At 53.3% G+C, this 27,813-nt stretch overlaps 1 protein-coding gene across 4 annotated transcripts; it reads left to right on the forward strand.

Moving 5' to 3' along the window:
* Nucleotides 1-1,260: 1,260 nt before the first annotated feature.
* Nucleotides 1,261-26,096, forward strand: MSI1 (musashi RNA binding protein 1; the record flags this gene model as incomplete). Of its 4 annotated transcripts, none has more annotated exons than XM_079543804.1 (14): nt 1,261-1,319; nt 1,570-1,610; nt 1,731-1,812; nt 1,927-2,011; nt 6,385-6,426; nt 8,000-8,092; nt 17,240-17,288; nt 19,293-19,375; nt 19,920-20,037; nt 21,106-21,186; nt 22,478-22,534; nt 25,288-25,383; nt 25,464-25,636; nt 26,055-26,096. In XM_079543804.1, 14 exons carry the CDS (start codon nt 1,261-1,263, stop codon nt 26,094-26,096), a joined length of 1,101 nt encoding a protein of 366 aa, XP_079399930.1. The 4 variants fall into 4 exon arrangements, with proteins under 4 accessions (XP_079399930.1, XP_079399931.1, XP_079399932.1 ...); XM_079543805.1 differs by having other exon boundaries at nt 25,288-25,356; nt 25,482-25,636; XM_079543806.1 differs by lacking the exon at nt 22,478-22,534.
* Between the last annotated feature and the right edge of the window lie 1,717 nt (nt 26,097-27,813).

A 27,813-nucleotide genomic window follows, 5' to 3' on the forward strand; every position in this document is an offset into this window, starting at 1 on the left:
AGCGGTCGTTAAAGAAGAGGAAGAATGGTCATGTGAGGCTGGTGCTGACCTACAGCCGTTTGGCTGAGGAAGGCTCATGCTGCGGTGCAGAGATGGGCAGGAGAATGTTTGGCAGCACCGTGGCACGGAGCAGGAATGGCCCATCAGCCTGTGCCGCCCCTGTCCCGAGAGAGGCTTTGTGTGCTGCTGTGTTCTGATGTGTCACCACTGCTAACAAGCGCCCTTTCTCAGGGTGATGCGCCGTGCAGGCAGGGCAGAGAGGCTCCGGTTCTCCTCTGACACCCAGCGTTATCAGTTGTTCCTCGCTGGGCTCCTCCATGCCAGCTCGCCCGAGCGGAGCGCAGGGCCCGCAGTACACGGGTGAACTTGCGAGACGCCGGAGCCTGGCACGGCTCTGTTGATTTATACGGGCGAGGAAGTGCTGAGCGCCGGGGGCCGCTCCGCTCCACCCGCGGGGAAGGGCTCGGGCCGCGCCGAACCGCCGCTCCGGTGCTGCGAGCGGGGCCGTCCGGCAGCGGTTCGGGGTTCTGCCGGAGGAGCCGCCCCGAGCTCCGAGCAGGAACCCCGGGTGCGAGCCGTCCGCGCCCGCGGCCCCGTCGGCAGCCCGAGCCCGCGGGCAGGCTCCGCTCGGCGGGGGCCGCGGCCTCGGGCGCGCTCCGGGCGGGCAGGGCGGCCCCGGGGGCCGGGCCGGGCCCTCCGCCCGCCGGCTTTAACCCGCCCGCTGCCGGCGTCTCCTTCGCCGCCGGGAGCTCCGGAGCCGCCGCGGCAAACTCGAGAGGCCCGAGTCGGGCCTCGCCCCGCGGCACCCGGAGGACCCAGCCCGGCCGAGGCCGCAGCGGCGGGGCAGAGCCCGCGGCCTTTTGTCCGCTAGCGCAGGTGCGGAGCGGCGCGGCCGAGGACAAAGCGCCCGCGGGGCCCCGGGCCGCCTCCGCTGCCGCTCCGCTCTGTTCCAGCTGCCTCCGCTGCCTCCGTTCTCCTCCGGCGCGGTCCGGCCGCGGCTCCCGGCGTTCGGTCCCGGCGTTCGGTCCCGGCGCGGCCCGGCGCCGCCGGCGGGTTTTATGCGCACGGCGGCCGGCGGGCCGGCGGGGGTGGGAGGAGCCGGGCAGGTTGTGCCCGCCGGGCCCTCCTCCCTCGCTCCCTCCCCGCCCGGCGGAGAGGGGTCGGGGGAGGGGGCAGCATGGCCTGTCCGTCCGGCCCCTTTTCCAGCGCTCATCTGCCCCGGGAGTGCGGCGCCGCTCCTCGCAGGGAGAAGAGGTCCGAATGGAGACAGACGGCAGCCAGCCCGGCCTCGCCTCCCCGGACTCCCCGCACGACCCCTGGTACCGGAGTGGCGGGCGCCGCCGGCCGCCTCCTCCGCCGCCCCCCTGGTCCCACTCGCGGCCGCGGCCGCCCCCTCCCCCCGGCCCCGGCCGCCCGGCCCGGGCAGGCGCGGCGGCGGCGGTGCCGCTGCCAACATGGCCGATCCGCGCCCTCCCCTCTCCGCCCGGCCCCGCCGCCGCCGCCAACCCCGCGGGGCGCCGCGGCCCCCCGGCGCGGCCCCGCTCACGGCTCTCTCTCTTCCTCCCGCAGCAAAATGTTCATCGGGGGACTGAGCTGGCAGACCACGCAAGGTGAGCGCCGCGGCCGCCCCGCACCTGCCGCCGGGGCCGGGGGGCGGCGGGGGGCCGGGGCCGGGGGGCGGCGGGGAGCCGGGCGGGCCGGGACACCCACGGCGGGCGCTGTGTTTGCAGAGGGCCTGCGGGAGTACTTCAGCCAGTTCGGCGAGGTGAAAGAGTGCCTGGTGATGCGGGACCCGCTGACAAAGAGATCCAGGTGAGGAGGCCGGGCCCGCTCCTCCCTTCGCCCCCGCCGCGGCCCGGCCGCCACTTTAACCAACTTTCTCTCTTCTCTCCGCATCCCCTCTCCTGCCCGGGCTGTGGGGCTCAGGGGCTTCGGGTTCGTCACGTTCATGGACCAGGCTGGCGTCGACAAGGTTCTGGCCCAATCCAGACATGAACTGGACTCCAAGACGGTGAGATGACTTCTCTCATCTCAGGGGTGCGTTGGCCGGCGGAGCGGCTGCTCCCGGAGCAGCCATTGATTGCGGTGTTTGATTTCCAGTTAGAGGTTGTAAACTATCGATTACCGATAGAGATTGATCGGGCCCTTCTCCACCCCACTTATCAGCTGGTAACGGAGCTGCTGCCCGCGCTCCATGCTTGCTATTGACCGCTGACCCAACGTCCGGGCATCGATCCACGGATCCCGGCGGCAGCCATCCTCTTCCCATTGATCGGAGGCCCCTCCGTGAGCCGGGATGCGTGGGCCCGGCCATGCTGAGGGTGTTTGGGCAGAGGGTTGCTCTCTCTTGGCAGCCCCGTTCCCCACAGCCCATGCTTTCCCCTCGGTACAGAGCATTCATTGCTCGCGCCCTGGTGCTTTCCCCAGGCGAAGTTTTTGTAACGGTTGCGGAGGTTCAAGACTTTATTGTCTTCGAGCGTGGCCAGTGCCCGCCCATGTGGGCCACCAGCGGTCTCTCCTGCTCTCGCTCTGCAGCCCCAGGGCCCCCAGCTGAGCTCCGCGGGAGATTTCAGTGGCGTGTGGCACAGGGAGCTGAGCTGCAGCGCTCAGAGATGTGTGGGCTCAATTTTGGGGGTGGGGGTGAGGTGTCTGAGTGGGAGGTCCCTGCTCCATGGTTTTAGTGACTTCCCTTTCCCTGGGTTCCTTTTCCGTGTTGCTGCCCCGGGGTGAAGGTGAGGGTAGGGATGGGGAGCGGTGGGGGCTGCGTGGGGCTGCTGAGGTGCAGGGAGGTGTTTCCGTGCCAGGCACAGGCCGTACAGGAGTCCAAATGCTCAACTTTACTTGCAGCGTGGCTCGGGCATCCGTGCCTTTATTGTGGAAGAGCAGGACCCCCTTTCTGAGGGTTTACGGCATGGGTTGCAGTGAGATTTATGTCTGTTCTTGTTAAACTGCCTGGCTCGCTCCCTTTGATGTGCACAGGTCCTTCCTCCCCATGGCAGCTCCGGGTTAAGCCTGTCCCAGCCTTCCTGGCCAAGCCTGGGTCCCCAGGACTCCCAGACCTCCTTCTAGCAGTGGTGTAAAGGGAGCTGTGCTCTTGGGGAGGTTTGTGGCGAAGTATTTTGAGGAGGACCCAGGGGTTTTCTTCTGTTTTTTTTTTTTTTCTTTCTTTTTTTTTTCTTTCTTCCTTCTTTCTCACTAACCCACGTAAACGCAATAGCAGATCAGCTAGTCCTGGTCAGCGTAGACCCTCTTGGAAAGGCAAGGGATGGAGGTCTGCAGCAGCAGTTCTGCTGACTGGGAGCACAGTGCCATCCCGAGGCTCCATTCTTCTCGCTGCCTCCTGCGCCATGCAGCTCCGCTGTGCGCCATGGGGCTGGGGAGGGACGGCAAGGGGACGGGCGCTGTGGGGAGCAGGCGGCCCCGCGGCAGAGGGCACATGGGGACCGGCCATTGAAATTCCCGGCTGCATCTGCTCCACTCGCCTTCCTGGCGTGGCAGAGAGAATGGGGCTGTTGCAAAGGGTCCTTCCTTTGTTAGGAACTTTGATCCTCCTCCCCATCCTTTCTGTTTTTCACTTGGGTTGGCTTTCAGCTGTCGGATGTTTTGGGGTGTTCTGCCCAGCGATTGCCGGGTGAGCGGTTGGTGCTGCGGTGCTGCGTGGAGCTCCGTCCTCCTTTTGCCTGCTGAAAGGCTCTGCTGTGAGTCACGGGTTAAATGACACAAACTCATCTGAATCCTAATTTAGGGTTTTATGAAACTATGCAGGAAAAGGCCCGGTGGCCCGAGAGGACAGCCTTCTCTCTGGGCTTGGTGTCTCCTGGTAAACAGCGTTTGATAGACAGTGGCTGCCCAACTTGTTGCTTCATTGTTTTCCAATTCTCCCTATCCTAACGAGCGCTGTTGGCCTGAATCTCCGGGGAAACCTTGTGCTTTTCAGACTTCTCTTTGTTTGTAAGCTAGATTGCAGCAGCCCGTGGGGTTATTTATGGAAATGCTTGATATGAGAATTGGCTTTGCAGTCTCAAGGTAAAAGATTTGCGTGACTTTGTAAAGCTGCAGCTGGCCGCTGCCTTGAGCTTCTTCTTTATGTGCTCTGGGAAGAGCGGGCTCCATGGTGCTGCTTCGCTGACTCGTTTCTTTGTTGCCATTCCTGAGTTTTTTTTTTCTGGATTTGCTCTTTTGTGGAGGAGAGATGTAGTGCTGGCAGATGGAGGCAGGGCGGCCGCAGGTGTGCGGTGACCGAGCAGACCCAGCGGTGAGGTCTGGGGTTCCCCATCCTACCCTGCTGCAGGGTGCCCATACCTCCTCTGTGCAGGATCTGCTCCGTGTGCCGTGCATCAGAAGCCTGCTGCGCACGCACCTGCAGCATCAGGTACCCCACAGCATCAGTGGGATTCCTGTCCTTAGCGCCTCGTGGGGTGAAGCGAATGCGGTTTGTGCTCAGGTGACTCGTGCTTGCCACAGCCTGACATGGGGTTTTGTGTTTTTGAATGCAATCTGAACAGTTCTGAATGCTTTTGCTCTTAGCAGATTTCTATCTGGGTTTGTGAAAAGGATCTGTTACGTCAGTGGGTGACACTGAAACACAACTCCTCCGGGGCTGTTTGTTTGAACACCAGAAATTAGGGAAAAAGGTACCAGTGCTTTTGCTTTCATTAGACTCCAGCCGCTGAGGAGCGGACCGGTTTTAGTAACTTGAGTCCGGCGCTGAGCTCGCTCCCTCTGCGTGTTCCCAGGGCTGCCCCTGTGCCGGGCGCCCGGCCTCCCCTACCTGCACAATGGCTGCTTGTGCAGAAGAATTCGTGCAATGACTGCCTGCTCCCTCCAGCCAGGGGGACGCGTTATCTCTGCCCAGTTGATCACACTCGGGGTAATGAGAAAATGAGGCCGAGCTTAGCATTGCTGAGTATGAAAGCATCTTCTTGGCAGGAGCTGAATGACACTGGCTGAGAAGTAAAAGACAGTAGATTATTGTTTTTGCTTATTATCTGCCATCAGCCTCCTGGTCTCCTGCCGTCCCCTGTCCTCAGAATTCGCCGTGGGTTTCTGTGCTGGCCAGGAAGCGGCAGGGCGTGCGTGTGTGCAGGAGGGGAGGGACGGCTCGGATGCCCCATGGAGGCACCCAGAGGGTACAGTAATCTGCTTGCGCTTGCAGCCTGGGGAGAGAAGTTTATTTTTGAGTTTATTTGTGCTCTTCACTTTTGCCTCTGTTTACTTACGTGCTGAGTTTATTTATGTTGTAGGCTGTGAGTCAGGATGGAGGTGGGGAAGGCTGGTGGAAGGGGCTGGGGAGGCCGAGCTGCAGGGTGGTGTGGATGAGCAGGAGGGCTGCAAAGCTGAACAAAGCAGTGAGAGGGGCTGAAGTAACACGGCTTCCTTTGGGCTGTTTGAATTGCTGGCGGGTGGGATGGTGCTCTGGGCTGCCCTCTCAGCTGCAGCCCTTCCAAGCACGGGGATGAGCCAGACCTGCCTTTACCACAGGTCTTAAGCTGATTTGTAGGTCTGGATCATCCCTGATGTGATGTAACTTTACAGGAGTTGCTGTAAAAATAGACTATAAAGAAGGAGGAGCACAGGCTTCATGGATGTTTGGTGTGCAGCTGCATGCCCAGCTTTGTGGTGCTGTGAGGCCGACGCAGGCATGTGCTGCATGCAGCTCATCCATGCTGATTCCAGCACAACGAGCAGCACCTGGATGGGGTGCAGAGCCCGGCGGCTTGGCCAGCAGCAGGTCTGTGCAGCAGCCGAGCAAGCACAATGGAGGGCTCGGCCCACAGAGGGGAGGCATTGCTTCATTGTGTGCAGTGTGGCCCATAGGAGAGGGGCAGCACGCTGCCCTGCAGCCACAGCTCCTGCTTGTCTGCAGCTCTGGATCCCTGTGTTTAATTGGTAGCGTCCTGCCTGCTCTTTCATTTCTTCGTCCTCTGGTTTTGGGGTGAAACGTTGGGCTTTTTGCCTTTTTTCTACCCTGTTGTTAACAAGGTGAGCTCTGTGCTTGTAGATAGAGCGAAGGGGGAGGGAGAGCAAAAAGGCAAAAGAAAGCACTTTTAATATGACCCTGATGATGGAGGGCACCCGGGGGCAGGCTGAGCGGGAGGGTGCAGCCGAGCCTGTTAATCCCAGCACGTGATGGGCTCTCGGGTGCTGTCTGGCCAGCGCTCAGCTGGAGACAGACTGCTGCATGCTGGGACTTGTAGTCTCTGTGGGTTACACCTTACCGAGCAGGGAAGATGTCTGCAGCGTGCTTCTGTGCACTTCAGCTAGATTCTTTGGGTATTTAGCAAGGTGCCACGTGGGTGGAGACAGCTGTGCACATGGAGAAAATGCCGTGTTTGTAAATAGGCAACAAAAGTGTGTTCACCTCTTCTTTGTCTTCTCTTTCAGATTGACCCGAAGGTAGCGTTCCCCCGCCGAGCACAGCCCAAGGTGGGTTCTGTGGGCAGACATTGCCCCTCCAGGGTTGCAGCTGGTGGTGGTGAATTTTGTCCTCTGCGTGGGGTTGCAGTGCATGCAGCAGAGTCATTCTCTTGGTTTGCTTGGAGCTGCTCCTTTCAGGTGTGCAGTGCGGTGCTGGGGTCGTGTGTTGCTGCAAGAACCAGCATCCTCCCTCGGTTATACTGCGGGATGCAATAGTTAAAAGTGGTCAAATAAATTCTGCCCAGGGTGAACCTGGTCCTTTGGAAGTTGCAGGCCTAAGGAGACACAGGACAGCTCTGTGCTATGATGTGATATAGGTGGAAAAGGGAGTCGTGTGTACCAATGTGTGAATGAATATGTGTATGGCAGGGAAGGGGTGAAGGATTTCGTTTTGTGAAGTGGCCTTGTGCATTCAGTGCTGGAAAAGGCAGAAGGAATTTGGTATTGGGCCTTGGCTGCGAGATTGGCATTGAAGTGAACAGTTGCAGGAACTCTTTCCAGGTGTGCAACTGGAGACTTCTAACTGAGGATCCAATAGCAGGCTGGATACTGCTATTAGGCTTTGGATCTCCTTTTAGGTTTGTTCTTAGATGGGAGTTTTGAAGTTCAGGATCTCGGTTCCGTGTGCTGTCACAGGAGGAGGAGCTGGGCAGAGAAGCAGTGTGAAGAAGCACAGAGGGAGGAGAAGGCTGGTGCTGGAGGGAACTAGGGGGGATCAGGCACGGAGAACAATTGGTGAGCAGGTATCCCAAGTAACTGAAGCCAGGAAGCACATGGTAGGAATTGGGTTAATTCCATTAAGCAGTTTGGTGACAGAAGGTGCTTTAGTGTTAGAGTGGGCTGCTCTCCAAGCCAGGGAATTGCTGTGGATTAGCCCTATGCTCCTTGGGGTAATTAGGACCATGTGTTCCTCTGAGAGCAGGGGTGTAGCCAAGCAGCTAAGGGGAGGATGCAGCTGGAGAGCCAGTTGAAAGGATGTTAGTGTGTCTCAGCCTGGCAGCAGTGGCCCCTCTCAGGGTAGTTAGTTTGTTCCCTTGTCCCAGCAGTATGAGCGAGAAGTGGCAGAGAGGTCTTTTTGCTTTCTTGCAAAGCCAAACAAGATTCAACTGGGAGGTGACTGGGCAGTGGTATGTGATGAGTCTTATCCCATTCAGCTTGGGTGCTGTGCAGTTAGGTAGCTAGGATGGTAAAGCCTGGAGAGCCTACCTGTGCTGCAGCCTGTCTTCCTGCTTGGGGAAGCGGTGCATGCTTCTCCAGGGGAGCCTGGAAGAGGCTGGGTGTGTGAAGCAGTAGGGCTGTGGGAGGAGCTGGAAGGCCGGGGAAGTCGAGGTCTGCTCCTTTGGGGTGCAAAGGTGCCAAGGCGGCGGCTTGGTGAGAGGAGAGGCTGTAGTGTGCTGTGCAAGGAGGAGATGGAGTCACTGAGCTGCTGTGGGCATTTGGGGCGCTTTGGGTGGGTGGGAGATCGACTGCAGCAAAGAGGCAGCCGCCTCCTGGCAGCAGAGGGTGAGTTAGTGGCCTTTGGAGTCTCATTCTCCACTTGCTCTCAGTTTATTTGGTGAATTCCTGTCCTTCCCTTTTCCAGATGGTGACCCGAACGAAGAAGATATTTGTGGGTGGTCTGTCAGTGAACACTACTGTGGAGGATGTGAAACAGTATTTTGAGCAGTTTGGGAAGGTAAGTCTCTTGAGTGGTGTTGGATCAAAGCTTTTGCTTCTGGGGCAAGCAGGAGTTTTATGAACTTTCGGAGGCGGGATTAGGAGCCTGCAAGTCTTTTGCATGGGGTTAAGTAAATTGAAGGTCAGATACAGAGGTTAGGTAGCTGCAGTGTGTTTGTAGGGGCCGTAGCCCTGTGCAGATTTGAAACAAAGAGCTTGTGGTTGTTCCTGCAGTCGCTAAGACCTGGGTTAAGGGAAATGGCTTTCCATTTTTTTCCCCCTGTTTGGAGGTTGGTGATGGGATTTTGGTCCTGTAGATTTCTTGTTTGTTCAAACGCTGAAGGATGATTTGGAGACACTCTTAACAGGGCTGCTGCAGCATCAAACCTGTGATTTTTGGTCTGTTTTTAAGCCTTGTGATTGGTATTTCTGTAATCTTTTATTAAAATAAGCCTTTTTGTCCTGAAACTTCCCCTGCTGATTCTTGGGCAAGTGCTGATGTTGTTTTTGGATGTTTGAAGAAAAACTGGTGTAATTGCTATGCCTTGTGTTGCCCTGGGACTTCTGTGCCAGCTGGTGGCTCATGGGAGAGCGGGCTTCTGTGGATTGAAGTTGTTTGTGCCCTTGCTCTGTGGCAGCCAGGTGTGCAAATCATGAGTAACAAGAGTTGGAGGATGTGCGAGGCTCAGTCTTGGCCTTTCAGCTGTTTCAGGAAGCTGTGAGTGTCCTCAGGAACAACTCAGTAATACTAGACTGAAGGGTCCCAAGATTTGTGGTGGCTTTAGGAACTGATGGGAGTGCTGTAGCCAGAAGCTGTGTGTGGTCACTTCTGGGACAGGGCGCTGTAACTGTGTCACTGTTGCTCAGTAGCACTGTGCACTTACTGTTGCTTTGGGGGAGAAAGGTTGGATTCTGTAGCTGTTGGGAACTTCCTGCCTGGCCATGGAGACAGAATGTGGTTTGCTGGGTGGAAGCCTGGCCAGGGCGTTGGTGATTACACCCTGGATGTGGAGCTGTGAAGAGTGTGAGGGATGAAGGCTTTGGTACTCATTTTCTTCTGAAAGATTATGCAAAAAGGTGATGCTGTTTTAAGGTACATTAGTTGGTGAACAGGAGGGGAGATTTTAAATCAGTATTGTTGCATAATTGGAAGTTCTGGGATGAAAATTTGGAACGAGTGTCAGTTCAGTTAGTTCACCTTTACTCAGCTTCGAAAGCCAAATCTGTGCGTGTTCTGGGATGTTGTCATGGTTGCAAAGTGGAACTTCTTAGTGTTTCTGTTCAGCCCAAAGGGAGTGGTAATGGCAAAAGTCGTCAGAAGTCCTCACAGTTGCTGTTCGTAAGTGCTGTATGGTTTTTATTTTCTCTTAGAAATAAGCAAGCTCTGTTGTTGGGAACTTTCACATGGTGTCACTGAAGGGCTCCACTAAAGGTGGTGTTGTCCACGTGTCTGTCGTCTGAAGTCTGTTAGCTGCATGTGTTTCCGTGCTGCTGCTGCTGGACGTGTTCGATAGGAAACCAGAATGTCTTGGCCATAATCCCCTTTCAACCTTAACTGTACCTCTGTTAATTTGAAGCAGAAGCCATATCACCTAGCACTCAGTTTACAAGCAGTTACTGTCTGTTGTTCTAGTTTCAGTTTCTTTCCAGTTCTTTTAGTGTTATCCTCTTGTGTTCCTCTTGTTCAATGGTCACGTGTTGAAAGGTGTCCTGACACCAGGAGACTGGCAAGAACTGGTTGTGTCAGATTGTTTTCCTGGGTCTGGGCAGAAGGGAGAGTTCTGCATAGCTCAGGGTGATTCACTGCTCAAGAACCGGCATCCTGGATGACATCCGGTGCTCAAAGTCTGCATGAGGCCAAATGCAGCTGACCTCTTCTCTTGGGAGTTTCCGTGGGGAGAGGTAAGGGCTGGTCGCATTAACTCTGTTTTTGGGGCAGTTTTCTGACTCATCTGGCTGTATGAGCTGAGGAGGTTCCTCAGAGCTCTGGTGTAAAGCGTGCTTCCTGGCCTTTAACTATCTTCTAGGCCATGCCTCAGATAATTCATCAAAGGCCAGGAAAACTGTTTCCCGAGAAATGCTCCGCAGTTGGTAGTTCTGTATGGCTGTTGTGTGGGATCAGTGGAAACACATTTCAGAGGAAAGCCTCTGTGGCCATCAGAGCTGGGGTTCCGGGCTCAGGATGTGCCTTGCTGGTTTCTAGGGCAAAGAAAAGCCTGTTGCTGCAATTTCAGATGTGAGTCATTATTACGGAGAACACGATTTTGGTGCAAAGGCTCTTCTGGTGTTTGTTGTGATACTCTGAGGCCTCATAGCTTTCAGAGGTTCCTTAAGATCCCTTCTCCAAAGGTATACACTGCACCTGCCCTTCATCTCCTTAATTTAAGACACCTCCAAGTGAGAGGTGAAGCTTCAGTCACGTCATCTTAGAAAGCCTCTCTGAAAAAAAAAAAAAGCTGCTCAAGTCATTTGGGATTGGACTGTGACTGTCTGAAAAGAGCTGTTAAGGATGCCCTTCTTGAAGGACTGGCTTTGTCTGTGTTCCCTCTTCTTTTGAGTGACCTCCTGTTTTTCCAGGATCTGACAGGGAGAAAAATCTCTCTTCTTTCCTCCTGTCGGAGAACGGTTAGATTCTGGAAGGGGTAGAAATGGGAGACGTGCTGTCTTGATTCTGCAAAACCAAGCTACCAGGTTCCTGGGGGTGACTTGTAGCCAGTTGTCAGTGGCAGATTTGGTGCGGATCTTGGCTTCAGAGAGAGCTCGTCCTCTGCTCAGGCTGCTGGAGGTTATCTTCCCAGTAATCCTGAGGCTGCAGGCCTAAGACTGGCCACCTTGAAACCTTTGTATCACAGGTGCTTTTTGAAAAAGACATTCCAGTCTAGCCAGAAAGCGTGCACGTGCTGTAGGAATGATGAGAGGAAGTTCTATGGCCTGCAATGCAGACAAGGTCAAATGAGATTATGGTCATGTTCTGTCGTCCAAATGCATGAATTGCATCTTGTGAGTCTACCAAGGTAATTTAGTTGGTATTGGTGTATTTTGGATAAGAAGCAGCACTTGGAGCCTCTAGTGTTCGCTAGCAGGAAAAATAATGGAAGTTTGGTTTCAAAATGAAATGCTTTTCCATTAACAAAAAAATCCCACAAAATTCCCAGGACTGCCATCTCTGTTTTGGCATTTCTCCCGACCGTCCTATTTTCGTTTTGGTTTCTTTCCTTGCCAACTCCAGAATCTTCTCTGAGCTTTGTAAAGTAGAAGTGACAACAGAAAAATGAAGAAGTGTGAGAAGGAAATCCCTGAGCAATACGAAATGATACAGGGAGAGATGGGCAGGGTAGCACCCCAACTCTTTGTATCAGAATACTTGGTTTTGACAGGAAAAAAAAAAAAGGTGATTACAATATGAGAGTTTCTCTGCTTAGAAAAAATACTTTCTTTTTCCCCCAAAACCATGAATGAAAAATATGGGTTGAATGTTTTCATGAGGAAAAAAAACATGTCTTTTTTTTTCTTTTCTTTTTTTTTTTTTCCCCGGTTTGTTTTGTTTTAGTGCAGGGAGAGAGACTGAGAAGTGCCTCTCAAGATGGCTTTTGTTTGTCAGGTGCAGCTGCTTGGGCTTTAAACATAGTGGGATCTCTAGGAAACACTTCTGGCTCTAAAACCTGCATCTCTGAGGTGTGAGCTGAGACCATGGACATACTTTGTAAAGGACAAGATTTTTTTCAACTGTAGAAGTCCAGAGAATTACATTGACAGTATGGGTAGCCAAATGTCTTGGCTCGAGTTGGAGAGTGTTGGAGATCTTGAGACATCACAAGGAAGTATTTCAACAGCCTCTTTAGATTCAGGGTACCACCCTCATTGAAACCTGAAACAGAAAGAAAGGAGGAAGCTATCTTGTAAGTAGCACCTCAGGCATAGCTAATAGCTGGTTCTTTGTCTTGCTCAGCATGTATGAGGATGCTTCTGGAGCTCAAGTCCCAGCTTCCTCCTTTTCTACTTCAACCTGTGGGGATATGTTGTTCTGATTCTTTTTTTTCAGGGGGAAAAGGGCAGCCTATCAGAGTAATTTCTTTGGACTGTTTGGTCTCTGAGCTTGTAGGCAAGGTTACTTTATTTCAAATAATAACTGGGAAAAAAACCAAAACAACCTCATACCATCTTTCTTTGTCAAAGGTTGATTTGATGAGGTTTTGGGGTAGAGAGGGTTGAATAAATGGCAAAATAAGAGGCTCAAAACAAATAAGGTCGATTTTTGTCACAGCCAACTAAAGTGTGAAACCTTTGCCCCAGGATATTGTTGATAAAATTTATGTAGATTCCCAAATGATGGGACAAGTTTGTGGATGCCTTTTCAACACACAGACACCCTCTCAAGTTTGGGAACTCTCTGAATCGCAAATGACTGGAAGCTGAGGGAGAATTCTGGGGTCTATCTTGTCTTTCCTTCGCCTGTATGTTCTTCTGAAAATGGTTGCTGTTGATGCCTTGGGTGTGCTGGGCAGTGTGGACCTCTCCTCTTACTTGGTGCAAGCTGGCTTTTATCTGTCATTGGTAGAGAAGTTGTTCCTTTCAGAAACTTGAAATGCAGAGGTACTGGAAGGAATGGGAGCCACAGTCTTGTGCTTGGTGGCTTTCTTGCGCTTTTGCATTGAGCGAGGAAGAAGTGCAAAAAATTGATTCACAAGGAGGGTTCTGCATGACTCACTGATCAGCTGTGGCTCCAAGAGTGCTTGAAAAGTACTTGAAGACAGTCTGCATCCCTCCTTGGGCTTGCAGGTGATCCGCACATTTGGATGAGCTGCTCATGAAACCTCAGCTTGTCAGTAAGGCAGATCGTGCCCAGAGAGAGACCTGCTCTCCCTCTAAAAATATCCTGGAAGCGAGCAAGAAAAAAAAATCTGCTGAGGTCAGAGTACGATTGTGACCTTTAGGTTGCCATCTAATACTCGGTCTAAATTCTGGACCGTTTGCTGAAGACAGATTCTGAGATGTCACTCAGGCAAAAGCTCTACTGCTGCCCTGAGCAAGAGAAAAAACACTGCATCTTGTGCACTGGTTTTAATGACAGTTTGCATGTCTATCATAAATACATATTTGTGTACACCTGCCAGAAAGATGGTGTGCTTGGCTTGGATATGTTAAATGAATTTTCCTGCTGACTAATTGGAGAACCTTTAGATACTGATGAGAGTTTCTTTAAAGGAAAGAAAGTTTCCTGCTCTTGTGGTAGATGTGATTTCCCTCACTTTGGATTGGGAAGCTGTTTAATTAATTAATCTTTAATCTGCCATTCTCTGGAAATTTCAGGGATCAAAGCTACTTGTCAACCTGCTATGGATTTCCAAACTGGATTTTGGATTTTCTTCCACAGATCAGAGGGCAATTTATGCAAATTCTCACACGTAACAGGGTTGCAATGAACAGATGGGGAGGGGAGGAGAAGGGGAATCTGATCACCTCTCTTGTGGCAGTAGGCAGTTTGGCTGGTGGTAACAAAGCCTCTGGAACAAAGGGTACTCTGTGCACCGCATCTGGTAGGCACATAGCCAAAAATGCTGGAGCACTAATGGTCATTCAGGTCTTCGGTGGTTCATTTGATATTTGCCAGGTGCCCCCAGTGCAGTATGAGAGCAGGAAAGAACACCTGGAAAGGCTGCCTGCTCACCTGTGGCACGGAGTGGGCTCTGTCTGTTGGCTTAGTCCCGTTCCCAGAGTTTGGAGAACGGTTCTGCAGAAAAGAGGAAGAAAGGAGGAGAGCCTGGTGCCATGTGTGTGCAGCATGCTGCTCCATGGAGTTAGGCTCTGGGTTGGTGCTGTCTCCTCCTTAGAATCAGCAGAATCAACCTGCCCTGTCTGAGCAGCCAGGAGAACCTCTCTGGTTGCCAATGCCCTCCCTTGGCTGAGTGGTTTCTAGATCATTTGGTTTATGTTTTCCGTGTTGAAGTGCCTCGCCAGCTATTATTCTTTTACCTTTTTGCCAGTATGTTGCCATGGTTCCTTCTAGGACCAGTGAGCAGTTCAGGTAGAAGGAACCTGTCTCTGCAAAGCATTTGCTTGAACATGTACAACTGTCTTCAAGATTTGCCTGTATGGAAATGCACCCAACATTTCTCATCAAATCTGTGTACAATTTTTTTTTTTTCTTTTTAATCTGAGACTGTCATTGGCTTCCTCTTATGCAGAGACCTATGACTGTCTCAGGAGTGATAGTCGAGTGGGACTGGGGTCACTTAAAACAGCCAGGCCTTTTGGCCAAGAGGGATCGTACAGCATTTTGTTTCGTACGTCTCCTGTCTGGGCACCTGGATGTTTTGGCTGCTTTGGTGGAGGTTCTCTTTGTGAAACCCGTCTTTGTGCTGGTGCAAGAAGGGCCTCTCCATCTCTTGTGCCCACCTGCAGCGATGCCAAATCCCTGCAGGATGAGGAGAGGCTCCTCCCCAGGGGCAATATATATATGTACGTGTTTCAGTTTGCTGTATGCTACCCCTCACTGAGCCGAAGCCTTTCTTCCGCTTCCATTTGGTTTCCAAAGCTGAAGAGCGGTGATGTTACCTTTGGGGTAAGGCTCAGGGATGTGGTACCTACACTCCTACTGCCACGTGCCTCTCACAGCCTGATCTCCTGCGGTGCAGCTCCTCAGCAGGTACCAGAGCTGTGCCCTTCTTTCTCCTCCCTGCCTGACCCTCGTGGCGGCACCCAGGAGGCACCATCCGTCCGTGGCCCGCAGTTAGCAGACCTTCAACTTGTGCCCTCGGCTGCTGGGCAGCTGCAGCCCGGACCAACAAGCCAAAGTGTTCCCTGAGCGAGCCTTAGCCGCGGAGCTCAGCAGCTTTCTAGTAAAGAGATCTGCTGCTTCGGCCGTGTTTAAAGAGTTGAAACAAATATTTATTTAAGGGCGGGGGGGAGGAGGAGAAGGACGATTCACCCAGCGAGAAAGCCTTTGTCCAAGTACAGCTTGGTCACAGGTTGATCCCGCACCCTGCAGCAACGAACGCGGGCCGTCCGTGAACCGCGCGCTTCTCGCCCCGCAATCCCTGCCGGCTGAGCCGACATGGCGGCTCCTTCCCGCCGCCTTCCACTTTCCCCTCTGGGCGCCGCCGGCCGCTCCTCGCTCCCTCTCTCCCCACGCGGACGAGAGCGGGCGCCGCGGGGCGGCTTTGTGCGGGCCCGGCCGCTCGCTCTAATCCGGGAGGCAGCTGCGATTGGCGGCCGCGTTGCCGCGGAGACGGCCCCGCCGGCGGCCGCCTTTGTTGGGGCCCGGCGCGGCCCCCGGCGGGCGGCCATTGTGGCGGCGGGGCGACGGGAGACCCCCGCGGTGCCCGGCACGGCACGGCACGGCACGGCACCGCCGCCACGATGGCCGCCCGGCCGGGGCTCCTCCGCGGGGCCCGGCTTCACCTCTGCGAAGGGCGCCGGGAGCCTCGCGTGTGCGCGGGGCCGAGGAGAGGTGCCGGTGTCCTACAGTCTCGTACCTCCTAACGGGAGGCGCGCTGTGTGCCGTGCCACGGCAGCCTGATTTCAGAGCTCAAACTTAAAAGGACCCCGCCGCGGCAGGCTCGGCTCTCAGCCTGCAGGCTATGGGATGGAGCTGCTGCCCTTTTCTTGTCTCCGAGTGCCGTTGCCATGAGCTGGTGGTGTGTGTTCGGATGCGCTGGGCTCTGTGAAGAAGAGCGGCCGGTGCCGATCTGCCTTTCCCTGAGCTGCACGGGGGGGTGGATCTGGCCTAAACCAATAAAAATACTCGGTAAAACCTCGAAATATGTTAAGCCACTTCTACTTTCCCCTAGCACAGCTGCAAAGGGAGATGGGGCACCGTGCGCTGCGCTGCTGCCGGCCCTCAGCTCCTGGGGAATCACCCCAGCTGGGCGTAGGGCCACGTGCCCTGTGCCCGCCTTGCCTTTTGTGGGTGCTGTGTTGGCAGAGGGACACCAGGGCAGGAGGAGCGGGAGCCAGGTTGTCTGTTGTCACCTCACTCGTGTAGGGCGGATGTGTCGGACAAGCCCAAGGGCATCAGTGTTGACGTCTGTCTGCTCGTGGTGGTGCTGCTGGAAACGTGAGGAATGGCTCCTGCCATCATCAGGGAGCCGAGCCGGGTGCCCTATTTGTTGGTGTGGGGTTAAGGGGAAGAGCTCTGCCTGTGCCCGTGCTGCAAAGCGGCGGTGCAGATGTGGGTTGTCCCGCTGCAGAGGCGGCGAGCGGCTGCATGGCACATGGGAGTTGCTGGACGCAGAGTGCAGTCACCTCCCCCGAGCACTTGCACGTCCAGTTTCATAATCGGATTAAGGCAGTGGTATTAGAGAGGAGGGATGGGTCAGTGGGACAGGTTTACACTGGGGCTTACACAGAGGGGATTGAAGTATATTTTTTAACCCTGCTCCGCCTGACCTGCGGCGCGGTGCAGATGTGTCTGTGCAAGGAAACGCCCAGCGGGAAGATGGGGGGAAAGTGGCACCAGGCAGCCATGCGATGCGCTGGGAGGGGGCTCGGCTCGCCTTGCTGGGGGGAGAGCAGCCCCTGGTCCTGGGGGATGGGAGCCGTCCGCCCCTCCCCCCGGGAGGCAGCCCTCGCTCAGGCCTTGCAGTAAATTTGCTCTAATTACAGCCTCCAGCAGTGGGAAACCTCACTTAGAGGAAAGGCTCCTCGGGGTGGGGGCGGGGGCCGCTTCCCAGCTTTCCCAGGCAGGCTCTGTTGTCTGAGGCCTCCGCTTCCCCTGTCGCTGGGAGGCCCCTTATTCCTCTCCCCTCTCCAGCTTTGCTTCTCTCCCCCCCTTTAATTCTCCTCTCCTTTGAGGCTGGGATTTGGGAACAATGCCTTCCCTGCTCTTTGCCCCCCGGCTGGAGCCGCAGGCAAACAATTGGGGTCGCTGGCTGTGGCGTGGGGAAGGGGGGTTTGGTGGGGCTTGGGGCCGGGCCGAGGGGCTCAGCCCAGCAGCACCTGCCCCGGGCTGGGGGAGCTTCAGTTGTGAAGAGGGGAATGGCGGCCTGTGCTGTGGGATGAGCCTGGTGCAGTACCAGAAGCATAGTTTGCACACACCCTGTTTCCTTCGTGCGGGTGGGAAGTCTTGTCCTTATTCCCTCTGGTTTTGGGAGGCCAGGTCTTTGTAAATATGTCAGTGGTTCTTGTGACAAGAGCAATAATCTGATCAGAGCCCTTCTCTCTGCAGGTGGATGATGCGATGCTGATGTTTGACAAGACGACCAACCGACACCGAGGTGAGAGCGATCTCCTGGCTGTAGGAGTGGGAAGCAGGGAGGGTTCCCCTCCTGCCTTAGTAGGGAGGGGTTGGTATCCCAGCAGCAAGGCACACGGGTCGCAGCTGCTCTTTATCTTGCCTCCAATTGCCCCATCCTTTTGCATCTGCATCCTTTACCAGCGTCCCTTGCAGCACAGAGAGCTTTTGTCCAGTGCATTTCCTGTGCTGTAAACTGGATGAGTTGCAGATATGTGAGAGCAGGCAGCCCCCTCCCCTTCCCGCTTACCTCTGTGGCTCCAGCCTGCAGTGTGTCTTACCTTGTCCTGCGTAATCCGAGCTCCAGGAACGCTGACATGAGAGCCTTGAAGACTGCCTGCTTCTCACCCCTTCCTCGGCATGGAGCCCACTTGTGCTCCCAGGTCACCTTTTCTTACCCGAGTCCTGGTGGAGTCTGGTTACAGGATGGGAACAAGGCTGCAATATTTGCTGTGTCTGGACCCAACCCATCCATGGGTATCCTTGTCTCCTATCCTCCAAGTATGTCTTCAAACTGCCTCGGTGTATGGCAAGGGTTGACGCCCATATTGCATTAGTTCAGAGCTTTATTGACAACTGGTCTTGGCATCTTCCAAATCAGGGCCAGTAGCAGCCCTGTGCTAGGCCACTGTCTGGGTTGTTTGAAGCACTTCCAAGCACCTCTGCCCCCAGATCAGCAAAGGGACGCTTCATTCTGCTTTTGCTACACTTTGTACAGAAACAGTGGGTTTTTTTTTGGTGTGGGTTTTTTTTATTTTTTCCAAAAGCCATTAGATCTGTTCTGGTTGCCTGCCTTAAGGTGTTGTTCCAGCTTCATCCTAAAAGGGAATAAATGGTGTAACCCCTGTTACTCCCTGGGTACCTTCCAGTCAGTAGTTAACAAAAGAATTGTTGGGCATTTCAGAAGGAACAGGGAGAGCTGCATGCTGCCATGTCAGCAGTGTGTGGTGCAGCAGGCCTGGCGGAGGTTTAGCTGGTCTCAGGGCTCATTTTGGCATCAGGATTTCACTCTTGAATTCCTGAGGCCGCCTTCCCATAGATGTTGAGATGAATGGTCCGTAACTACCTGGACACAGACAGACAGGAAGAGTTTATGGAGAGCGATTTCACATGTAACATGGAAAAAAAAAGTGGGGTTCAAAGTAGCGGATCTGTTCTTAAAAGTTATTTTAAAGCACCATGAAACAGGCCAGTTCTGGAAAGTGGGAAGCGGAAAGCTCTGCTTAGTGCTGATCTCGTTATGTAGCAAATTTAGAGATCCTCCACCTTCACATTTCAGAGAGAGCTGCAGTCAGCTAAACTTAGTCTGCCCACCCTAGGTGGTGTTTGCCAAAAATGTCAGCAGAGGATTTTGTGAGAGAAAGGTGCAGGCGTGAACTAGGGATATGCTGTCCTGTCTTATGACAGAGGCTAAACTTACTTGGATGAAACTTTGCAAATCCGTTTGCTTGTAGGTTATCTGTCCAGCTCTGTCTTGCTCTGTACAACTGCGCTGCTGGTATTTGCTTGCTTGTACCACTGGTATAGTAGTGGCTGAAGAGGAAACATGCAGGTTGTTATTGCTGGCCTGGTGCATTTAGCATGGATGGGGATGTCCTGGCAAGCAGCTGTTCATTTCTTCAGCTCTCTTTGTGTGAGCGTCTGCTGGGATCCTCCCCAGCATTATCAGCCATGTGGTTTGTCTTGCAAATAGTTAAGTTAAAAAGCAAAACAAAACAAAACTTGGTTTTGAAAGAGGTTGGGTTCAGAGAGGGTGGGAGGTACAAAAAGAGAAGGAAAGGGGAATCCATATGGGATGGCCATGTTTTCTTCCACACAAAGGCAGGATTTGCTGGAGAAGGAAGATGAGGGACAGCCGTTTTCAAGGGCTGGATTGTACTTCCATGAAGCCTGTGGCTCCTTTTCTTCTACCAGTAAGAGAGTGTAGGTAATGGGATCCAACTTTGTAGAGCTCTGGCCTGACCGAGAAGTTTTGCCTTTTCTTCAGGGTTTGGATTTGTCACATTTGAAAGTGAAGACATTGTGGAAAAAGTATGTGAAATCCACTTCCATGAGATAAACAACAAAATGGTGAGTGCCTGGGACAGGTGCTGATGCAGGGCAGTGGCACAGGGGCAATGTGTGAGGTATTTTCTCTGTTGCTAGGAATTGATTCTTCTCCCCGCTACAGCCAGTCTGGGAAGGAAACATTGTGCTGTGAAGCAGCACCATGGGGAGATGGCTGAACTGCTAGTAGGAATTGCAGTTCTTGTGGGTTTTGAAGTTACAGTGAAGCCTCTTAGCAGCCCAGTAAGGAGCAGAATGTTACCTTTATTTGGAAGTGAGGAAAATGACGCTTTGAGGCCCTTGTGCAGGGCCAAGTGCGGAACATGGAGGGCAGGAGAAGAGTAGTGTCTGAGCTCCTCTGTCTGTTGTGTCTGCAGAGCAAAGGGGAGGCTGGCAGCATGCAGGGCGCCTGGGGAAGGACACGGGGACTGGCTGGTGGCACTGGCTGGGGCTGAGAAGTGCTATCCCGGTAGCAGCCTGGCCAGCACACAGCCTAGGATCTGTGTGTCCCAGTGGGAATGCTCTGTGCCAGTCACAGCCAGGTCTGATCTTCACTTTCTTGTGGCAGGTGGAGTGCAAAAAAGCCCAGCCCAAGGAGGTGATGTCCCCAACAGGCTCAGCGCGAGGGCGGTCCCGAGTCATGCCTTACGGGATGGATGCCTTCATGCTTGGGATCGGCATGCTGGGTAAGCTTCAGGACGGATCTCGTCCCCAGCTCCCGGTCGTGCCCGGCAGCAGCTTAGAGGTTTTATTCTGAGAGCACTTCCTGGCGCGCTGAGCCGAGCAGGGCGGCCAAGGGCAGCTCTCCCTGGTGCGGGGCTGGGGACACTGGGAGCATCGGGACCGTTTGTGATCACAACTTGCCCTCTGGTGGCACCTGGAGAAACTGCACACTTGTCTCTGCTGTCCTGCGTTAGGGAGGAACTGCCCGGAGGGAGCCCTGTGCCCTCCGGAGCTCAGTTTGTGTTCCTGCAGTGTGATAATGTAATTCTCTGATGGCCAGCGTGGAATAGGATGTAGGTTATTCCACGTTCAGTTCAGCTGTGCCCAAATATCTTCCTCCTGCACTTCTGTAGGCTTTCTGATGAATTAGTTCAAGTAGCCACTGAACAAAACTCCTACAGGGGCATATTTTCTCCCGAAAACACTTCTCGAGTGTTTTCACTCGATTTACTGAAGGAGAACAAATCTCCAGCCCATGGTTTGCATTTTCTGAGCCATCTGAATTTTCAAGTAGCAAGGCTCAAGCTGAGTCATTGCAAAGTCCACATACTTGCTTCTTGGGAGATCTCAAATCAAATATTCATCTCTGAGTCGATGTCCTGTGTTCCCATAGGCCTGTAGGGGTGGATGACTTCCTGGGAATGGGAGGCATTGTGCCCAGCACCAGGAAGAAGCACTCTGCCTGTGTTTGCCCGGCGTCTCTGAGTGACTCAGAGCTATTCAGCCTTTCAAATGCCACCACCTCCCTGATCTCCTGTTCCTAAATGCATCTGATGCATCAGAAAGCCTTAGTCTGCAAGCTGTGAGCTTCTGAGAAGGAAACCTCCATGTCCTTACATGTTTGCAGTGACGAAAAAATCTAATGGGCCTGTTAAAGCTCAGATTCACATACATCCTGTTCTCTGCCTCAGCAGTTTCTTGGGTTTTCTGCTATTAGTCCTGTTTGTTCTAACACTGCCTTGCTGCATGTGAGCAGCTAGTCACAGAGCTCACTGTGAGCTTGCAGTAACGGCACTTTTCTACTCCCCCAGGTTATCCAGGCTTCCAAGCTGCCACCTACGCGAGTCGAAGTTACACTGGCATTGCACCTGGTTACACTTACCAGTTCCCTGGTGAGTGGTGCTCCCTGCTCGGTATTTTTGTCTGCCTGCAGGTGATGGGGTTCTCTGGCATGATCCGTGACCCAGGCTGTGCCCCTTTTACCCTCTTCCCTGTTTGGTCTTTGTTTAAATTGGAGACGGATGTGGAAGGGGGAGGGGAAAAGCCCTGGAATAGGTGGGAGCAGCCTGTCCTTCATTAGGATTATCCTCACACCCCAGTGACAGGAAAAGCCCTAGGCTGCTCTGATGCCCTTCATGTTAGCCTCCTCTGTAGGGCTGCTGCTGTTACACAGGAGGGCCCCTGCAGCTCTGCCTGTCTGCTGCCTTTATGTGTGTCTGTCTCTCTTTAACAGAGTTGCCACTGCTCTGAAAATAACACAGGAGTTTGAAGTGTAGCTTTTCATGGGCTTGGGAACTGCTGGGCACCCAAAATAGAGATGTCTGCAATGTTAGTTCTGAACAGTGCCTGGGCCACTTCTAGGCCCTGGAGAACATCTGCTGGGGTGGTGGGCTGCAGGCCCCCTGTGTACTGGGTAGTGTCAAGCTTCTGGCCCCACCATGTGCTCAGAGCATGGACCCTGCAATCAATGGCTGGAACCTGCTGTGCCACAGCTGCTCCAGGCTGAACGGGGCCTCTTCTCCTCCCCCTCCTCTGTGGTCCTGGGGATTGAGGCAGAGCACACTCAGAGAAAAGACCATCTCGCTATTTTCTAGAGAAGTGGCAACTCTGAGCATCCCTTCCTGACCTCAAATCTGAATTTAATGATTTATATATGAAACCTTGGTGTTAGGGGCTGGAAATGGGCACTTGTCTCTTTGCCTGTGGTGAGCCCAGGCTGTCTGTGGCTGAAAGTTGCTGTTGCCTCCTAGCTGCCTGGAAGCTCTGTGAGTCCAGTTTATGGGTCTCGGTCATTGTGGTTTGGAGTGATTCATTATAAAAACCGTGCCCAGCTGAGTCTGGCACACACTGAGCACCTACTGCCATTGCAGCTGAGAGGTCAGATCTGATGAGCTGTGGAGCAGTGCTCCAGGGCAGGCCTGAGGCTGCTGAGCTGGGCCACAGGTAAAGCTTGCACTTGCTCTGCCTTGCCAGATTTGTTCTGAGGATAAATAGATCCTTAAAGCCTCTGGGGCAGGAGTCCAGCACCTTTCAGCACCAGTTATAAATTAGTTTAGAAATGGCACTGCCTGGTTGCAGCTTGGCTGCAGGCTGCTTCTCCAGCAGCCCTGGCTGCTGTCTGTGTGCGGGGTCTCCTTCGGGGCGTTTGACAAGTTCTTAAGCTGTCTTGCATTTCATTTTTAGAGTTCCGTGTAGAGCGGACCCCTCTCCCGAGTGCCCCCGTCCTCCCTGAGCTCACAGGTCAGTCCCACTCATTTCCTAAACTCACAAGGTGGGAGAAGGGGGCTTTGGGCTGTTCCAGTGGTGTTGCTGCTCTGCAGCCTGGCACAGTTATACTGGAAGTGTTTCTTATTTCTTCTTCCATCTGTACAAGCTCTATTGAAAGCTGGGGCTGGAAAGGTGGAGAGGGAATGAGAGCCCAGGGCATTGCCTCTGGGAAGGGCAGTGCAGGTCATACCAAGTAAAGGCATGTAATTCCTATGTGGCATTTCCTGCTGCTTGCCTCATTTTAGCTCCTTGCCCTGGGCTGGATGTAAACCAGAGCTGGAAAAGTCCAGAGGGCAGGGTGGCTTCTCAAAGGTCTACAAATGACCTTAACCTGATCTGCATGGATAAGTACTGCACTGCTGGGAGGGAGGAGAAGGTGTGGGGCACTCCTCGTCACTCTACACATCCTGCACAAGGAAATGGGTGAAGTCCCACAGCCCATAGGGTACTGTGGATAGAAGTGGAAACAGAGGGCTGTTCTCCAGGGACTAGTCCTGACTCAGTGTCCTGTCAGTGGAAATACCCTCTGGATCCTCAGCCCCAGACCACGTACAGTGTTTTCTCTTTGGGTGATGCTCCTTCTGTTGACTCTCCCTCCCATGGTCATGTTTTCCCCAGCCTTGTTGTGTCCATGGTATTTTGTAGATCAGCTTTGTGTAGCACCCTGCTCCCCCTGTGCCATCTCATTTCCGTAGTGTTCCTCCTCTCCAGCGCTTCCTTGCCCCCACCTGTTTCAGGGTGTGAATCTCTCTGCAATGGGGACGTGGAAAAGCTTCTTGAGAAGCTCTCCTGGATTTATCAGTACAAACAGGATTGAAATCACTTTCTGTGGCACAAAACCATGCCAGTCCTCAGGGAGTTTGCTGAGGTTGGCAGCCACCGAGGCACAAGTTGTCCTAAGGGAAGTAGGAAGAGGTTAAATCCTAGCTTTCCCAATAAAACACTTCCCTGATAACATGTATGCAACTGCATATGCACCTGACCCCTAACTCTAAGCCTTTTGGTTGCCACACGAAGGAGATTCAGGTCCAGTGTGTACGTGCATGATTTTTCCAGCAAACCCCATAACATTTGCAGGGGAGCACTGATGACTTGGCAAAAGTGCTTTTCCCTCCAGGCAGGACTGTGCCTCTCCTTGTGGGTGTGATTGCCTGGGGGCTGCTGTCACTGGCAGCCAGGGTGTACCAGGGCTCTGTAAAACAAGAAGTTATTAATGCTGCTCTCCTGGCTGAGTGCCATGGCAGCTTACAGTTCTGAGTGCCTTACTGAAGTACCAGCTGGGGATTGTGGCATTCTTCCCTTGCCATTACGCTTACCTACTGCTAAGCAGCCACTGTGCAGCCTTTTGGCTGGGTCGAGAGCTGCAGTTCCCATGTATAGGCTGGAGCTGGTCCCACACAGTGCAGGGCCCCTTCCATTCCTACAAAGGCCCTGCGAGCTTGAGGGCCCTTGTGCCTTGGAGTGAGTGCTTGTGCTTGATGTCTATGGGCTTGGCAAGTGGGACTGAGCTGAGGGGATGGCACAAACAGGGATGATTGCCCCAGTGTGCAGGGTGACAGCGTGCAGGTGCTTTGTCATCACGACACAGACCTGTTTTTCTGTAGGCAGACTACAAAAGCAAGAAAGGGTTTTCCTGGAAAAAGAATCAGAATCTGTGAGAAGGCCTGGCCTCCATTCTTATTAAAACCATATTAATTCAGTCGTATTTTAGGACCTCGAAGCAGTGGTGGGGCAGAAGAGTGGCTGCAAGCAGCCTTTCCTCCCCAGAACAGCATCTCTGGGGGTGTTGCAGAATTGCAACACACTCATGTTGGCCCAGGGTCTGGGACGAGCAGGAAACCCAGACAGAAGCCCCATATGACGTTTGTTTGAAACAGACTGGTGGTGCCTGCTACTAAATATTCCCTCATAAGCTAGTCTGGATTTCAGCCTTAACAAGATCGATTTGTTCTGACCTCTTTTTATGGTGCTCTAAACAGAATCACAGTGAATTTCACATTCAAGCATGAAATGCTGACCCAGTCATTTTAAGGGCAAAGAGAAACACACTGGCTAGATGCCTCCTGCCCTGAGGGTTGGTTGCCTCTGGCACTAGAGTTGAGAATTAGAACTGCTATGTATAAATTAAGACTTACTGTTTTAATTAAGCCATTTCTAGATCCTGTTCCCTAGGTATATGCTTCCTCTGTTCTACAGTGAGCAGCAAGGGGTTGAGCAGTTCAGGAGGAAAGCTGAGTGGAGAGGATGGAGAGTCTTGACTGGAAAAATAGGTAGAAAGAAGCTATTCAAATATTAGTATCAAAGGAAAGAGGGGAGGGGATTGTGCTTCAGGACACGGAGCTGCTAGCTACTTCCCTGTGCTACTGGATTTCTCCACGTTTATCCAGCCTAAGTCTGGATCTATAGCTTCAGATGTAACTGCACCTTGCAAGATAAGGAGCAATGGATGCATCTGAAACTGCTCTCTGGTTCAGCTCTTCACATCACACCTCGGCTGCTCCAGCAGGTGGGCTTAGCAGAGCATGGCTGGTGTCCCCTCCAGCACATTCACTGTGCAGCCAACCCACCCAAGGCTGTGTGCTTTCCGTTCTCGTCCACAGATGTGCTGTGTGATGGCTGATGTATCTTTGCAGCCTTGGTATTTTGCAGCAGGAAACAAAGGCTCCTGTAGAGGAGTTCACCATGTAACCTCAGTGCCCCTGAGATGCCTTTTCCTTCCTTTCCAGCAATCCCCCTCACTGCGTATGGACCAATGGCAGCAGCAGCGGCTGCGGCAGCAGTGGTGCGAGGGACAGGTAACTGCCTCTTCCCTCCCTGGCACGGTGTCCCGCCACGGAGGTTTGCCACGGGCTGTGGGAGGGGGGTGGGATGGGGTTGCACTTTTGGGATTTTCACTCTGTAGTTTTGCTGCCTCCTTTAGGTTCCACCCCCAGTCGCACCGGTGGATTTCTGGGCACCACCAGCCCTGGGCCGATGGCAGAGCTTTATGGAGCCGCCAACCAGGACTCAGGGGTCAGCAGTTACATCAGCGCTGCCAGTCCAGCCCCGAGCACTGGCTTTGGCCACAGCCTAGGGGTGAGTGTTCCTCACTGGGCTCTTCACAGGGGGAAGGACTGCATCTCCATGTGGTGATGGAGGTGAGCAGCGTTGGGAGCCTGCTTTCTTGTTAAGAGCTGCCACCTGCTGAGCCCCGGGCTGCACACTGCTGGTGCAGGATGCAGCAGTTCACCTGGAGCCTGCGTCCCTGGTCTCCAATGGCTCTCTTCTCAGCCTGGTCAAGGTCCTGATCTCCAGACCTTTCCCTGGTCTAGCCCAAGAGCTCATCTTGGCCCTGTCACAGTTTCCTTCAGGTTGCTGGGGCTCTCTGTACCACCTCCAACTGGAGCCGGCTTTCCTAACATCTTTGCCATGACTGAATTTGTGTTGGTAGTAATTTTCCTGGCTTTTTTTTTTTTGTTTGATTAACAGTGAGTTTTTATCTCCTTCCATGCAGGGTCCCTTGATTGCAACAGCTTTTACCAATGGGTATCACTGAAGCTGGGGACCAAGGAGGCAGGAGGTAAGAGAACTTCAAGCAGGAGCGGGTAGAGGGAGAAGTGACGATCTGAGCTGGTCCTGAGCTGGTCCCTGTGTTTGGGCTCCCGGCAAGTGCTGTGGAGGCTGCTGGGAGGCTCGCTGCCTCAATCCAGCCTGTGCAAAGCATCTTCTGACCAGCGGAGGGCTCTGTTCCACACCAGAGGCGTGGCAGGTTGCTTCCTGCCTTGTGCTCTCCGGGTGCAGTGTTGTGAAGAGATCACTTAACATCTGGATGCAAAGGGGAAGGAAATGAGAGCAGTGACTGAAAGAGGGAAAGGTCTACAGGGCTGGCCAGAATCATGGCCCACAGGTGATCCTGTGGTAAGCCTCACTCAACTGTGTGGCTGGGGGAGCATGGCTGCTTGTTCTCATGGCTGCCTCATCATGGCCTGCTGAGCAGGATTTTTCCTCTCCTGTGCAGGAGAAGGGCAGGGGGGATCTGAGTCTTAACAGTTTGTTTCTTGTGCTCTTAGCTCGGCCTGAGAGAGATGATCTCTGCTTTGCAAACATGGCTGTATTTTGTTGGCTTTAAAAAAAAAGAAAAAATGCTTCAAAAAAAGAGGGCAAAAAACTTGAAGGGAAGGCCCCACAGCAGCCTGAGCTGAGCTGAGCTGAGTGCTGGAGAAATGGCAGGGCCCTGCTTTGTAGCCAAGAGTGGAGCCAAAAGTGCTGCAGGTTGGGGCAGGCTGGCTGCAGAGCGCATGGAACCTTGTTTCCTGGGTCTGAACTTTGCCATTAAGCGTGAAAGCATCACTGCTGTGCCCTGTGCCATGCCAGCAGGGTACAGAGCAAGTCAGGGCTGGGTCAGGTCCGGTATTGAGTCGCGTAACACTGGCAGAGAGCCCCAAAGGCAAAGCTGTTGGGTGGTCTGGATCCTGCCCCTTCTCCCCTGCTGTGTCTCGCAGATTCCCCAGTGCCCTGACCGAGGACAGCGGCTGGAGGGTCTGTGAGCCTCGGGGGATGAGCCACGGTTCCCTTCTTGAATCAAACTGCACACCTGCCGGCTGGCTGCCAGGCTCCTGCCCTGCCCTGATCTCTCCCTTTGACCAGACCACACTGGACTGAACCCGAGGAGATCATCTCGCTTTCTTACTAACCGCCGACGGTTTACGCTTCCCCCTTCCCTGCCCCCAGCCCACCGGTTCTTCTTTTATTTATTTTATTAGCTGTTAGTTTTATTTTTTTATTTTATTTTTTTATCTTTTTTTGGGGGCTCCCCCTTCTTTTTGTTGTTTGCTCTTTCCCGAGCTAGTAGACATATTTTATGAATTGGCTTTGTGATTGTGTTAGGTAGTTTTTATTGAGGAGTATTTTTATTTGGCTTTGAAACTGTTTTGAATATTTTCAACTCTGTTGTTGTTGTCGTCAGTGTTTTTAAAGCACGGTATGTAATGAGAATGCAGTTCTGAAGGAAAGAAAGAGACGCAGAGAGAGCAAAGGCTGAGAGGAACTGATGTATTTCTATTTTTTTTAAAGAAACTGTTTTTAATTGTTTCTGTTTTGTAAATGTGAGGCTTTGAAAAGTGTGAAACTCCAAGGATCCGAAAACGTTGGACATCGCTATGGAACAAAACAAATGTATATTTTGCTAAGTGAAAAACACTATCTTACAGCTGAAAGAATTTTGTTTTCCTAGGTTTAGTTTTACGTGGGATTTTCTTTTTCCTCCTGTATAA

The sequence above is a fragment of the Tetrao urogallus genome (genome assembly GCF_951394365.1).
Source record: "Tetrao urogallus genome assembly, chromosome: 17".
Lineage (NCBI taxonomy): Eukaryota > Metazoa > Chordata > Aves > Galliformes > Phasianidae > Tetrao > Tetrao urogallus.